The sequence below is a fragment of the Chenopodium album genome, chromosome 12, assembly GCF_948465745.1.
Source record: "Chenopodium album chromosome 12, dcCheAlbu1.1, whole genome shotgun sequence".
NCBI classification, from domain to species: Eukaryota; Viridiplantae; Streptophyta; class Magnoliopsida; order Caryophyllales; family Amaranthaceae; genus Chenopodium; species Chenopodium album.
Window position 1 is genome coordinate 8,513,266 of NC_137845.1, and position 12,477 is coordinate 8,525,742.

At 32.8% G+C, this 12,477-nt stretch overlaps 2 protein-coding genes across 2 annotated transcripts; one reads left to right on the plus strand and one right to left on the minus strand.

The window, feature by feature from the left end:
* The first annotated feature begins 1,641 nt into the window (after positions 1 to 1,641).
* LOC145571883 (E3 ubiquitin-protein ligase AIRP2-like) lies at positions 1,642 to 6,644 on the plus strand. Its single transcript, XM_081630912.1, has 5 exons — positions 1,642 to 2,113; positions 3,093 to 3,255; positions 3,367 to 3,433; positions 5,920 to 6,154; positions 6,261 to 6,644. The coding sequence occupies exons 1-5, from the start codon at positions 2,028 to 2,030 to the stop codon at positions 6,469 to 6,471; spliced, it is 762 nt and encodes a 253-aa protein (XP_081487038.1). The 5' UTR covers positions 1,642 to 2,027; the 3' UTR covers positions 6,472 to 6,644.
* A 641-nt stretch (positions 6,645 to 7,285) lies between these two features.
* On the minus strand, positions 7,286 to 9,540 carry LOC145571884 (GDSL esterase/lipase At3g48460-like). Its single transcript, XM_081630913.1, has 2 exons — positions 8,836 to 9,540; positions 7,286 to 7,909 (listed from the first exon to the last, which is right to left on the minus strand). The coding sequence occupies exons 1-2, from the start codon at positions 9,508 to 9,510 to the stop codon at positions 7,403 to 7,405; spliced, it is 1,182 nt and encodes a 393-aa protein (XP_081487039.1). The 5' UTR covers positions 9,511 to 9,540; the 3' UTR covers positions 7,286 to 7,402.
* Positions 9,541 to 12,477: the final 2,937 nt, after the last annotated feature.

The following is a 12,477-nucleotide window of genomic DNA, read 5'->3' on the forward strand; positions in this document are numbered from 1 at the left end:
CTAAATATAAAATATTTAATTATTTTTATTGATTAAAACTTAATTTTACTAATTCTTTATATATATATAGTTGGATTCTTTGTAGGGGGTGTTTGTCTGTTTGATAACAACCCAGTGAAAATTATCAACTTAGTCAATTATTAATTATGGAAAAAATTATAGGGAATTATGTCATTATTTTTTAAATTGTTACTCTTAATTATAAATTGCATGAAAAAATCACGCGCGAATATTATTTCCTTCGTTTCATAATATTAGTTTTGTACATTTTAGTCCTAACATGTTGAGTTAATCCAGTTCCACAAGTCAATGCTTGAGAAAAGAGGGAGAAGGTAAGAAAATTCCCCATACTCTTAAGTAAATGTGTTTAATGAGACTTAAACTCATGATATTAAAGTAATAAGATGAGTCCCTCACCAATTTAGTTACTCAAATTTCGTATTTGTTTAACAAAGGTGCTGAGTGTATGATAAGAGCCAAAGATACTATAGTAATCCGTAACAGCTTATAACCAACATTATTAAAACAGATAGATAGATGGGCGAAAACAAACAAACAGACATAACCATAACAATAATTTTGTGACACCATGATTCATGAATCATGATTATCAATAGACGCAAGAGAAAGAACAACGGTGGTTTGTTTTTACTATCATGACAATTATATGAATACAATTACGAATTTCCAGCAATTTCTGTATTTTATGTCACTTTAATTTATTTTACTTGCATTATTTTTCATTTCATTAATTTAGTGTATTATTTTGATCATTTAAATTTCTTGAATTATTATTTAGTAAAAACGGTGTAAAATTATAAATTATTGTAAATCATTGTAAATTGAGTTGAATCTAGCAAAATCTCTTACTTGATTTTAGTGCTTCCTATTTCTTAATTATAAACTGGAGTATCAAATATAGTCAATGCAATTATTTCAATTTTGTATAGGTCAATGTCTTGTAAGGAAAAAATGGAAATAGTTGGTTCTCCATAAACGATGGTAATGTTATTTCTGTGTCTTATATTTGCTAAACTTAACTTATTTGTACTTTTTGTTTAACTTTGCTTATGTTTTGTTTAACTTATTTTATTTTTTTTGTTGAAAATAACTTGTTTTTACTTAATTAAGACCCCACTATGTTATGCTCGTGCTTATTTTTGACTTATTTTAGTGAAGTTAAGAAAAAATAAGCTTTAAATTTACCGCAGTTTTACAAAAATATTTACAAGTATTAACAATAGTTTGACACAAAAATCAACTTATAAAGCATAATCACTCTTCACTCTACCTCAAAAATATGTTTATACTTATCCTTCCACAATCTCCAATTCTCCATGACTCAATTTGGACATCAACATCTTTAATCACAGTAAATTTATTAAAAAGTTAATATTTCATAATTACACATTGACAAATATGTAACATTACAATACCCATATAAATTTTGCATTTTTCCTATATTGGTGAGTGGTGACTACTCGACACTGGTGAATAAAATTTTTTATTTTGACCAAGACATTTCAAAAAAGAACACCTTCTAAATACGGATTAGTATGTTCCTATAAAAAAAAATAAAATTAATTCATTTTAAGGCGTCATGAACCAATAAATAGACGAAGTCACACGTACCCCACCCAATTTCCACAGTATAAAATACGAACCAACCATAACATAATTGAAGAAATTTCAAGAAAAAAATTGGGGGTTTTACCCACAATTATCAAAATTAAAAGGGATTAGGTTTCAATTTCATTCTTGTCAAAACACCAGGCTGTGACGCTGACTCAGCAATCAGCAAAACCAAACCAAAAGCCTTCAAAAACTACCAAATTAAACTTCCTTCATTTTCTTCAAAATTCCCATTTTAATTTTCAAATTTCTTAGTTATGTCTTCAGTTTTGTAAAAAAGGCAAAATCTTTTCTGGGTTTTCAGTAAATTTTCTAATTAGGGTATTTTTTATCATTTTATCAATTGATTAAATTGAAGAAAATAGTGAAAATTTGAGTTTTTTGTTTGGTTATCAATGGTGGGTTATCATCTAGTGAAGTCTTCTACTTGCCACGAATCTCTCAAAGTCATCGAAGCTGATATTCAACATGCTAATATTCTGTAAAGTTTCTTCCTTTTTCCCCAAATATATTTATCTTATTTACGAAGTATATTATTTTGTTTTGTTTAATTTCATTTGTTGATTATCTATACTGTACTTGCTGAATTGGTCAATGGGTATCTTTGTAATTTTGTCATTATAATCGGTTGCTAAATTTGTTTCTGGGTTTATTTGCTTGGATACTCGGTGATTCTTTAAGTATTTTTTTTTTTTATTTGCTTGGATACTTGGTGATTCTTTAAGTACTTTAATTTCTGCTATAAAGACATAATTTGGACCATTGTTTTTAATGTCAAATATTGATTTTGTATCCAACTTCAATTCTTGTGTTCATGACGTTTTGAATTTTAGATGGAGATGTTAAAGGGATAGAATATTTTGATTATAGTTTACTTTGCTGATATCTTATAAGAATATGTATTTTGATGGAACTTTGTCATTATGGAATTTGGGCGTTCATAAAATTTTGAGAGAATTATTAAGTTTCTGTGGTATCTTTAGTTTTGAAGATACTAGTTTGGAAATGTTAATGGTTATCCTGAAATTTGACCAGCATAAAATAAAGTGGAGGTTTATCAGTTCATGGCTAGGTTATTTTGGGGTTTGTTTTGTGGTGTTCTTTGATGTTTCGAGTTTTCCGCATATCAATAGGCACTAGGCAGGAGGATTGGTTTTGAGTTTGTGTTTACAGGTTGAGATGTTCTGAACATTGATTGTGGAGGATTATTGGTTTGAACACTGTATTGAGTTATCCCTTTAGTCTTTAGGTTCAATCTTAGTTCTAGCGCAAGCGAGTTTTTTTTTTCCCTTCCTCTAGGGCGCATTTTGAATTTGTCCCTTCATGATGTCATTACAATTCTTTGGGCTTGATTGTTACTTAACATAAGTGGAGGATTGTATGTTATAGGCTCCTTGTGCCTAATGTGGATTACTTGATTGTAATGGCTGCCTGACTCTTGTTCTTTCCGTCATTTCCAGGGCTGCTTCTATTCCTAGAAATAAAAGTGGCAATTGGCTTCAGATGAAATTAGTTCACAATGACTTGGCTCCCCTTATCCTCTACTTGCTCCAGTGGATTGATTGCTCGTGCACATGTTTACTTCCAAGCTGCTTGAATCTTTTCTATGTTGTTGTATACAAGGTTAGTTTCTCAAGTCTTACCTCAAAGTTTCTGTAGTTATGGGGATACAAACTGAAAATGAATAATTAGATGATCTTGTTGCCCCGAATAATATGTTATCATAGCTTACAGGTAAATGCAGATGGGAGACCAGATATCTCGTCGTATGGAAGAAGAGCAACCTTAAGGGAGTTCTATGGTATGTAAATGAATGATGTCTTTTTAGTTTATTGTACAGTTGTACTCTGTTTTTGTACAGAGACTAGTTTATGCTTATTGAATAAAAAGAAGAATGACAATGGGAAACTCTCTTCTCATATCTAACTATTTAAGGTCTTAATTGTTGCAAATATTCTGAGGTTGTTTGTGACTTGTGAGATATAATAACAAAAATAAATTCAAGTAATATGCAACTTTGGATTCTGGAAAGTCCTTTTTCCTTGCATGATTATGATGACATTTTTGCATTAGCATTCTGTTTGCTATGATTAGTTTCCTTGTTGTAGCTTCGCTGTAATTTGGTATGAGCTGGTATTATAGGAAATTTGGAGGGCATAATAGGTAGTGCAATATGCTTATGTTAGTTGTATCGTGTGGAGGAAGATAAGTGAATTGGTTAGAGGAGTGATGCTATAAATTAGAGAAGATTAGGGAGAGAATTTCATGTTGAATATTGTTGAGAGTTTGTTATGAGTTTGCTTTACATTTTGGGAGAGAGTAAGCCTCTTGAAAGCTTTTACCTATCCACTACTTTCCAGATTATATCAATCAAGCTTCCTCTTCTTCCTTTTAATATCCACATTTTATCACTTTAATCTTGTAATTTATAACTAAATGGTATGTTGTTTGTAATATGTGCAAATTGTTGTTTTCTCTTCTAGGTAAGAGCAGAAATTGTATTTCAAATAAGAAGCAATACTAGTTGTAAAGCTACTTATCTACTTGTTTCCATCTCATCCCCTTTCACCCATTTTTTTTGGGACTTTTGAGGGATATTATTTTCGTTGACAAACATTGGTTTTGTTGCTCATGGTATTCCGTTTTGAATACTTGGGTACTTTGCCTACCAAGAATAAAGATGTCAAGGACATTGTCTAGTCCTTCTGCTATATCTGTTTCTTCTCAAGCTAAGCCCTTCTGTGGGAAATTTAATAAATTTGTCTGCATTACTAACCTCATTGAGAATTTCTCTCCCTTTTTAACCTAGGATAGCCAGATGAAATCTAGCTTGCCTTTTCTTTGCTAACAAAATTTTTCTCTAGAACTGTATCAACAAACTTACTTGAGGAAGTCATTTTATTTGTGCTGGTTTGTTTTTGTACTTGGTTTAGTCTTAAACTCTCATTTTCACTTAGATAATTAAGGATAAAGATCATTTTCATGTGAATTAGCAATTTCAGTACAGCTTACAGCCTCAGTCCATCAGTTCTGACTTCTATACCCAATCACCATGCTGTTTGGATTTATGCTGCTAATAAGTTAGTCACCATTATATTCTAAATTGAAGATAAGGCAAAAGTTCAATCTTCATGTCTTCACGTCTTTCCAATGACCTTCTATAACCCCAGACACCTCTGTTGGGTAGATCCCCTTGTATTGCCAACCAAGGGAATACTGAAACCAGATGTCTCACCTACTGGGCAACTATATCCTTTGCCCTTCTCACTTCTAAAATTTGATGGGAGCGGAACTGACATACATACTGATACCCCTCTTTATGGAGTGATGCCATTGCTTCTCGGGCCACCATTTATAGTGCTTGCCTGAGAATACCTATATAGTCTTCGTTTGCAACTAAAAGACCAATCTCTGACAATTAATTTATTACACTAAATGCAGTGTAATGATTTGGCAGCGTCTCTTATGTCCTTTCTTGCAGTCTGCAAGTTTGATAAATTTGCTGTTTTACTATCAATCAGTCACAATATAGGTAGGTGATTGACTGCTTTAATTAGTGGGTTAGCTAATGGAGACAATATATAGATGGAGAGAGGATGTGGTGAGAGTATGTTTGCTAGACATCCCATATAAATCAGGAAGCAAACCCTAATGCGGCTACTGGGTGTCCAGGGAGCGTCACAGACATTCTGCATTTTTCGAGCCCATATAGTTGCATTTCCCAAGTTAGGAATTCCAGAGAGGCCCTATGAGGCTATGATTTTGATCGTTTTTGCCTAGGCTCTGACTGTTTTTCTTCCCCCTGCCTCCGAGTTTGGGAAGATGTGGGCGGGGCCTTGGTTTCCCTGCAATTTTTTTGATAAAGATTGACTAATGTTTCCTCTTTTAGATTTTTTTTGGATATTAATATAGCTGTAGACGCTTATTGGTGATGCTTGTGGTGGTGTCCTGCATTATGCATTTATGCCCTTGCCGGTTGATTTAACATGACTTATATGTATTGACACTTTGTCAACCTTAAAAGTTCGTAAAATAAACCAATGTCTTCTGTTAGTAGCCAAAATTTCCAAACTCTGCAGTTGTTTGATAGACAAAGATATTTGCTGGACATGTTTAATGGTCTTGCTTGGATAAGGATGTTGCTTGTAGAATTGTCAGCCTGTTGCTTCTTTGACTTGTCATAAGAAGTCATAATTGCTACCTGCTAGAAACATTTAATTTTCAAATTGAACTTCCCAAATAAGATTTGATAAGAAGATAATTTGGTCCTTGAATGTGGATCTGCAGCTATTATCTTACCCTATCTTCAACGACTTCACGGGAATTTATCTGAGCTAGACGAGGGTGCAAATGTGAGTAACAGCTCTGAATTGGCAGTCAGAAAGATTGCTCAGGAGAGTAGAAAGCTTTCAGAGATTGATTTCGATAGGGAAGACGAGTGTGGAATTTGCTTGGAGCCTTGCACCAAAATGGTGTTGCCCAATTGCTGTCATTCCATGTGCATCAATTGCTATCGAGACTGGTAAGTTGAATTGTCAAATAACTTTTTCTTTGAAATCTCAACAAGTTGATGACAAATATCCCATGCTAGTTGTCCTTGAACACTAATATTTTGCATGTATATGCAGGAACTTGAGGTCAGAGTCCTGTCCATTTTGCCGGGGTAGTATAAAGAGAGTTCAGTCAGGTGATCTCTGGGTTCTGACCTGTGGCACTGATGTGGTTGATCCAAAAACCGTAATGAAGGAGGATATATTGCGCTTGTATCTCTACATAAACAGCCTGCCAAAGGATGTTCCCGATGCTCTGTTCTTAATGTATTACGAGTACTTAATCTAATGATGCTAAATCAGAAAGACATTTGTACAGAGTTAAAAAGAAATTGTAATCCAAAAAGTGTAAATAATTTTCTGCAAAAGTCGCTTCATCAAAATGTAGAATAATGTATATGGTTCAGTGTACATCAACTATCAGGCTGCTTATTCTGATATTCATGCTTCGCTGCTATAAGTTCTGCCTCCTGGTGCAAATTATTTTTATACTGTCATTTACATCTGAATTTTTTGTTAGGCAGGTCTTGATCTTATTTTAAAACCAAGGATGGATGGTTGGTTGGTTTGCCCTTTCTTGTTTCCTATGGGGTGTGAAACGTTGAATTAGTTATGACAGGAGAGTGGACTTGGTCCATCTGGGTAGTCAGGCCTGATCAAACCTACCCTGTTCGCTTAATTGGCCCTGACCTTGGTGTGGAGTAGGTGTGTCGTGTCGTGTCTGGTCTGTGGTGGGATGGAATTGATGAACCTAGGGAAGTTTATTTTTCCAAAATTGAGCTGAGAACTGGTTCTGGTGTTTTGCTAAAAACATGATGCACAAAAGAGACTAGCCTGGAGTCCCTGGACTAGTGAACCTTCCTGGTGTCAATTTATCAGTATGGTCCTTGCTCCTTGCAATTGTTCCGAGGCTTAAACCACACAGGCTTAGACTACTGTCAGACCGGTTTGTAGTAGTCCTGTGATTGCCTATAACTGTCCTTGTTGACCCTGTACGGAACCAACTTGGAGTGCCAATTGCCTATTGGGTGTGATTGGTGTACTCTCATATCTTTGATGCACATTTGAGATGATAATAGCAAAAACTAACAAGAAATCTGATATATAATATGCCTAAAACGGCAAAACTAATACAGAGTAATTCATATTATTACTACTAACATTGTAACTCTATCAACTTACATATAGGAATATAACTCATCATCTAAAACTTGGAGATCTTATACTTGACTCATCTTCTTACTGATCAAATCCTGAAAGGAAGGGTGAGAGTACCCTCCTTGTAGGAGCAACCCGGATACAACCTTATTCATGGCTTCCGTCAAGTGGACTCCATCCCAATTCATGTACTGCGAAGGGTTGGGGCACGGCTTTGCAGATGGGGATCCACACACTGAGAAGAACTCATAGTTGTAGGAGCCTCCTCCGGAGCCACAGCATACTTTGAAGGCCTCCTTGAACCCATACTTTTTCGAGTTCTTCATGATGTCGCGGTATGCATTGTAGTAATCAGCGTAAATGATGTTAGACTGAGGGTACTTCTTTCTAAGGTCTTGTATTTTGGCTTGGAGGAGGGTGTTGTGGGTGTTGCTTTGGGTGTTTACACTTTTAACACAGCCTAAGTCGTCTCGGTCATTGGTTGGTGCTAAATACATTGCTAGTGTTAAGCACCCTGTTGGAGGCAAGCCTTGTACTACTACATATTTTGCTCCTTTCTTTAGTATTGCCTGCAATTTGTGAAAGTAGAAAAATGTATTAGAAATTTAGAATGTTATTAAAGTTAAATTTAGATAATTAGATTAGACATTATGGGCTCAAAGTGGGCTACTTAGTCCATTTAAGTTAACGGCTTATCGAACCCACTACCAACAACTAAACCGGTCCAAGCCCAGCCCATTTTGGCTCCTAACTACCTCTAATTAAGTGTTGGCTAGACAATTAATGAACAGCATTAGGTAACATTAATGAAATTCATAACTCTGGTAGTTGGCAGCAGTTGAACAGTGTTAAATTCTACTGACTACTAGTAATATAGGAAATTGATGTACAACTTTCTGGACCGTCTTACTCAAATTTCAACTCTTACTATTTTTAAGTTACAATGGCAGCAAGAAAAAAATTGCCAAAAGGAAACATATTTTGAGTACTTTGTATCTCTTGGAGTCTTAGTACACTTTTTCTTAGTACTTTTTTTTTCGTTGTAATGTTTTGATTTTTGTTTCATTCATAATCTATTTTGGCTATTTTTGTTGAACTATTAATTAAAGAAGAACACTATTTTACGTCTTATTAGATTTGTGTCATTATATTACTTTTAAAATATCAACTTTTGGATTTTACATATCAGTAATAAAATTACTCATGGTTGAAATCATTCATCGACAATCATGAAAAACTAAATGCCACAAGTGAAAAAGACAATGCAAGCTAGAAATCCTAGAATTATTACTCCTTTGTTATACGATGATTAAATAGTTATGTTAATAGTGTAATTTGAACTAATAACTTGACAACTAAATCTACACAACTAGATAATAATAATTTTCGGGCTAAGTTACAAAACCAAGATCTATCCTAGGAATTGTAATTACATATAATGTGCTTGGTAATTAGTAACAAAAAGCAAATCATCATAATAAAACTATAAAATTACCTCAAGAAAGTTAGAAACTCTTGTAATAGCCAAATTCCGAATAACACTCTTGCTAACTTCAGTCTCAGCAGCATAAGCATAATCATTAGCACCAATCTCTCCAACCCAAACCAACGCATCATTAAACAATGCACCACACTTCACCGGATCATTACACCCACCTTGTTTTTCCAAGTACTTGTTGAACCAACCCAACTGAGTCCCTAAAGACTCAGGGGTAACATCAAAGGTGAGATTATTCTTCACAAAGAACGCATGCTCTATCGCTGTCGACCCCGCTACGGCAAAGTTCACACCGTTGGTCGCTCCACCACTGGTGGTGGAGCGATAAGCGGGGAGAAATGGCAGCGATAGAGTTTGTGTAACAAAATCAATGACTAATCGACCGTCGGAGTATCGGTTAGTGGGGTGGTGGAAGTAGGTCATACCATAAGGGAGATTTGAAACAAAGTTGAACCCTGAAGGTCCTGTTGCTGATATTGTGTTGCCTGTGTCTGTGTAGGAGTCTCCGAACGCGTAAATTTTCGAGAACGGTTTATGGGTTGAGGGTGATTGGTTTTTTGGAGGTGTAATGGAGGATGATAGGGTTGATGAGAGGAGGAAGATGAGTAGTGTGAGGATGAGTGTTAGGAGAGGAGTGTGAGAAGAGTGAGGAAAAGATAGTTTTGAGGTCATTTTTTTTGTTTTTTTATTTGCACAAAGTTGAGTTTGAGAGTAATGTGGGGTATTTTTGAAGTTAGAAAGTTGTGGTGTGTTTGGGTGGATTTTATAAGGCATGTTTTATATATATATATATATATATATATATATATATATATATATATATATATATATATATATATATATATATATATATATATATATATATATATTATTTTTTTTTTTCTCTAGAAGTGAACAAATATGGCTCATTTAATGAATAAACACTAGAGCTATTCGGTGAATAAAATACCCTTACTGAGATATGGTGTATTTTACCGCCCTTAAAAAGTTCACCTTTTGATTTAACCTCCTCTTTAAATTACACCGTATTCCCTCAGTTTCTTATTTATTTATTTATTTATTTATTTTTTTCCCTATTTGATTTAGCGCGGTCTTTAAAATGCTTGTTAAAACACATATATTTTCACATAAATATATAATTTTTTATAATAGATTATCGGGAATTTATTGTCAAAGTTTTCAAATTTGACCAAATTTTGACAATGGGGCAAAAAAAAAAAAAAAAAAAAAAAAGAAAAGTGACAGAGAAAGTACCATCTAAAAATAAGACAAGTTTTTTTAAAAAAAAAAAAATTATCTTTCTTTCTTTATTTTTTATTTCACTAACAATTAATAAAGTTCTAGCAATTACTCGTAATAAAGTTTACCACCTTACCTTATTTTAATAAGTTTACCACCTTATTAATTGTTAGTGAAATAAAAAATAAAGTTTACCACCTTCCTTCAAAAAAAAAAAAAAAAAAAAAAAAAAAAAAAATTTACCACCTCAAATAAATAATCTATTCAACTATTTATAATGGGTGCAATTTTTTTTTTCTTTTTTCTATATATATATATATATATATATATATATATATATATATATATATATATATATATATATATATATATATATTTAAATTTGTTAAATTTATTTATAACTAAATTCTAGTCAATTTTACAACATTCATTTCAATCTTTCTCGAAGTACATCCCATTTTGTGCCATACTGCAACAAGCTCAATTCACGGGACAATGCACATACAATATATTCTTGAATTAAAGGATAATCGTGCCTTGTCTGGTACATGTTCAATCTTTCTAACTCTAAAGTCCACGTTTATGAGTAGCAATATATATTTTGACTTTTATGGTTATCAATGTACAATTTTAATCATTTTTTTAAAGCTTATTTAACCTCAAATTATCAACAACACTTGTGCTATATCATATATTCATATTATATGAACATTTGATAGATCACATGAAACCTCTGTCACAAGTTAGGTTACATAAAATTAGTTGTCGATCAAAGTATGGTGAGTCACTCCAGACCGGTAGTAAGAAAGAATGCATGCATGTATTCCATCTGGAAGATCTGGTAGGTTGCGGCACCAATTAGTCTTAATTGTGACCCAAAAGTAATTGCTATTCGCTTATGTATGTTGGGTCTCATAAATGAGGGAGGCAACCCAATTAGTATGGAAGAGGTGACGATGAATTCTGATTTTATTGAATTACATGCACTGGTTTGGTTGGTAAGTATATAGTACTCCCTACCTGATTTTGCATGCATTAATTGATTGTCACTCAATTTTTTCAATGCATTTCAAATTACTATTCAATTTAATTTGTTAACGTTGGGTTTGGTAGGGCATAATATTCATGACGATAATACAAATTTCTTCACATGTGACTCTTTCTGTACATAATTAATAACCTATACGAAGTTAATTATTGAGTTATTAGTTGATACGAACAATAATAATCTACATAATAATCAACTATATAATAGTACAAATTATAATGGGCGCAATGGTTAATTGGTTATTAAATATGAAGTTAATTAATAACATATGAGTACAAAATAATCAACTATGCCGCTATACGCTCATATGACGGTCATATATTACCTTATAATTAACCTACATAATAAACTATACAGTCATATGACGGCCGTATATATGTTACCTTATTATTATTATTATTATTATTATTATTATTATTATTATTATTATACCAACAAGTCGAAAGCTTTTAAATAGTTGTTTTATTACATTTGCAATAATCATTATGAAGTCTTATAATTTTGAGTAGTAATGTTAAATAGAGTTTATTCAGTTTAATAATTCAGTAAGGTGTAATATGTCAATAATTTCACTGCGTAAATTATAAAGAGTACCTAACTTTTCAGCTAGTAGCAACCTGATAAATGTCAATCCGTATATGGTAGATGACTGACATATTATTTGTAAATCCTCATTTATTACGATGTTTTTTTATTTTTTTTTTTCAAATTTTCACACTATGAAAAACTAAAAAAAAAAAAAAAAAAAAAAAAAAAAAAAAAAAAAAAAAAAAAAAAATAGAATTTAAAAGAGGGAGGAGAATTCTTTCAGTTTTTCGAAGTACTACAGTATTATTTTTATGTGGCTATGCCTATGTCAGCTCTTTTCGTGTTTTTGTGAAAAAAAAAAAAATTCTTTTTTCATTTGTATTTTATCAAACTAGTCCTTTTGACCTTTGTACTCACTCCATTCTATAATAATTGACATATATACTTGTTATTTTGGAAAATTACTATAAGAGGGGGGTGAATTGTAATTAAAGGGATTTAGCTAACTTTTTGTGGAAATGATAAAACTAAGCAAAAGGAACTTTAAAGTCACACAAAGAGATTTTACGTGTAAAACTTCTTGACCCTAACAAGATGAAAAACCACGACCACCTGAGATTTTAGGAAATTCTTCACTATAATAGGGCAAACAACCTATTACAAGCTAAAGGGTCTATCTTCAAGTTCCTCAATGAGCTTGAAGTTCCCAGCAACAAGTCCCTCTCCTTACTGCTCTTCTCTTCTCTTTCTCTTCTCTCTCTTTCTCTTCTGATTTCTCTTAGAGTTCACTCAAACTCCCAATCCCCAATTACAACTCATGAAAG

Bases quoted from the DNA above. Each gene is read 5' to 3' on its own strand.
- LOC145571884 (XM_081630913.1), bottom strand. From the start codon at position 9,510: ATGACCTCAAAACTATCTTTTCCTCACTCTTCTCACACTCCTCTCCTA. The intron at 7,910-8,835 runs GTAATTTTATAG...CACAAATTGCAG, and splicing joins GAGTTTCTAACTTTCTTGAG to GCAATACTAAAGAAAGGAGC.
- LOC145571883 (XM_081630912.1), top strand. From the start codon at position 2,028: ATGGTGGGTTATCATCTAGTGAAGTCTTCTACTTGCCACGAATCTCTC. The intron at 2,114-3,092 runs GTAAAGTTTCTT...CGTCATTTCCAG, and splicing joins ATTCAACATGCTAATATTCT to GGCTGCTTCTATTCCTAGAA. The intron at 3,434-5,919 runs GTATGTAAATGA...GTGGATCTGCAG, and splicing joins AACCTTAAGGGAGTTCTATG to CTATTATCTTACCCTATCTT.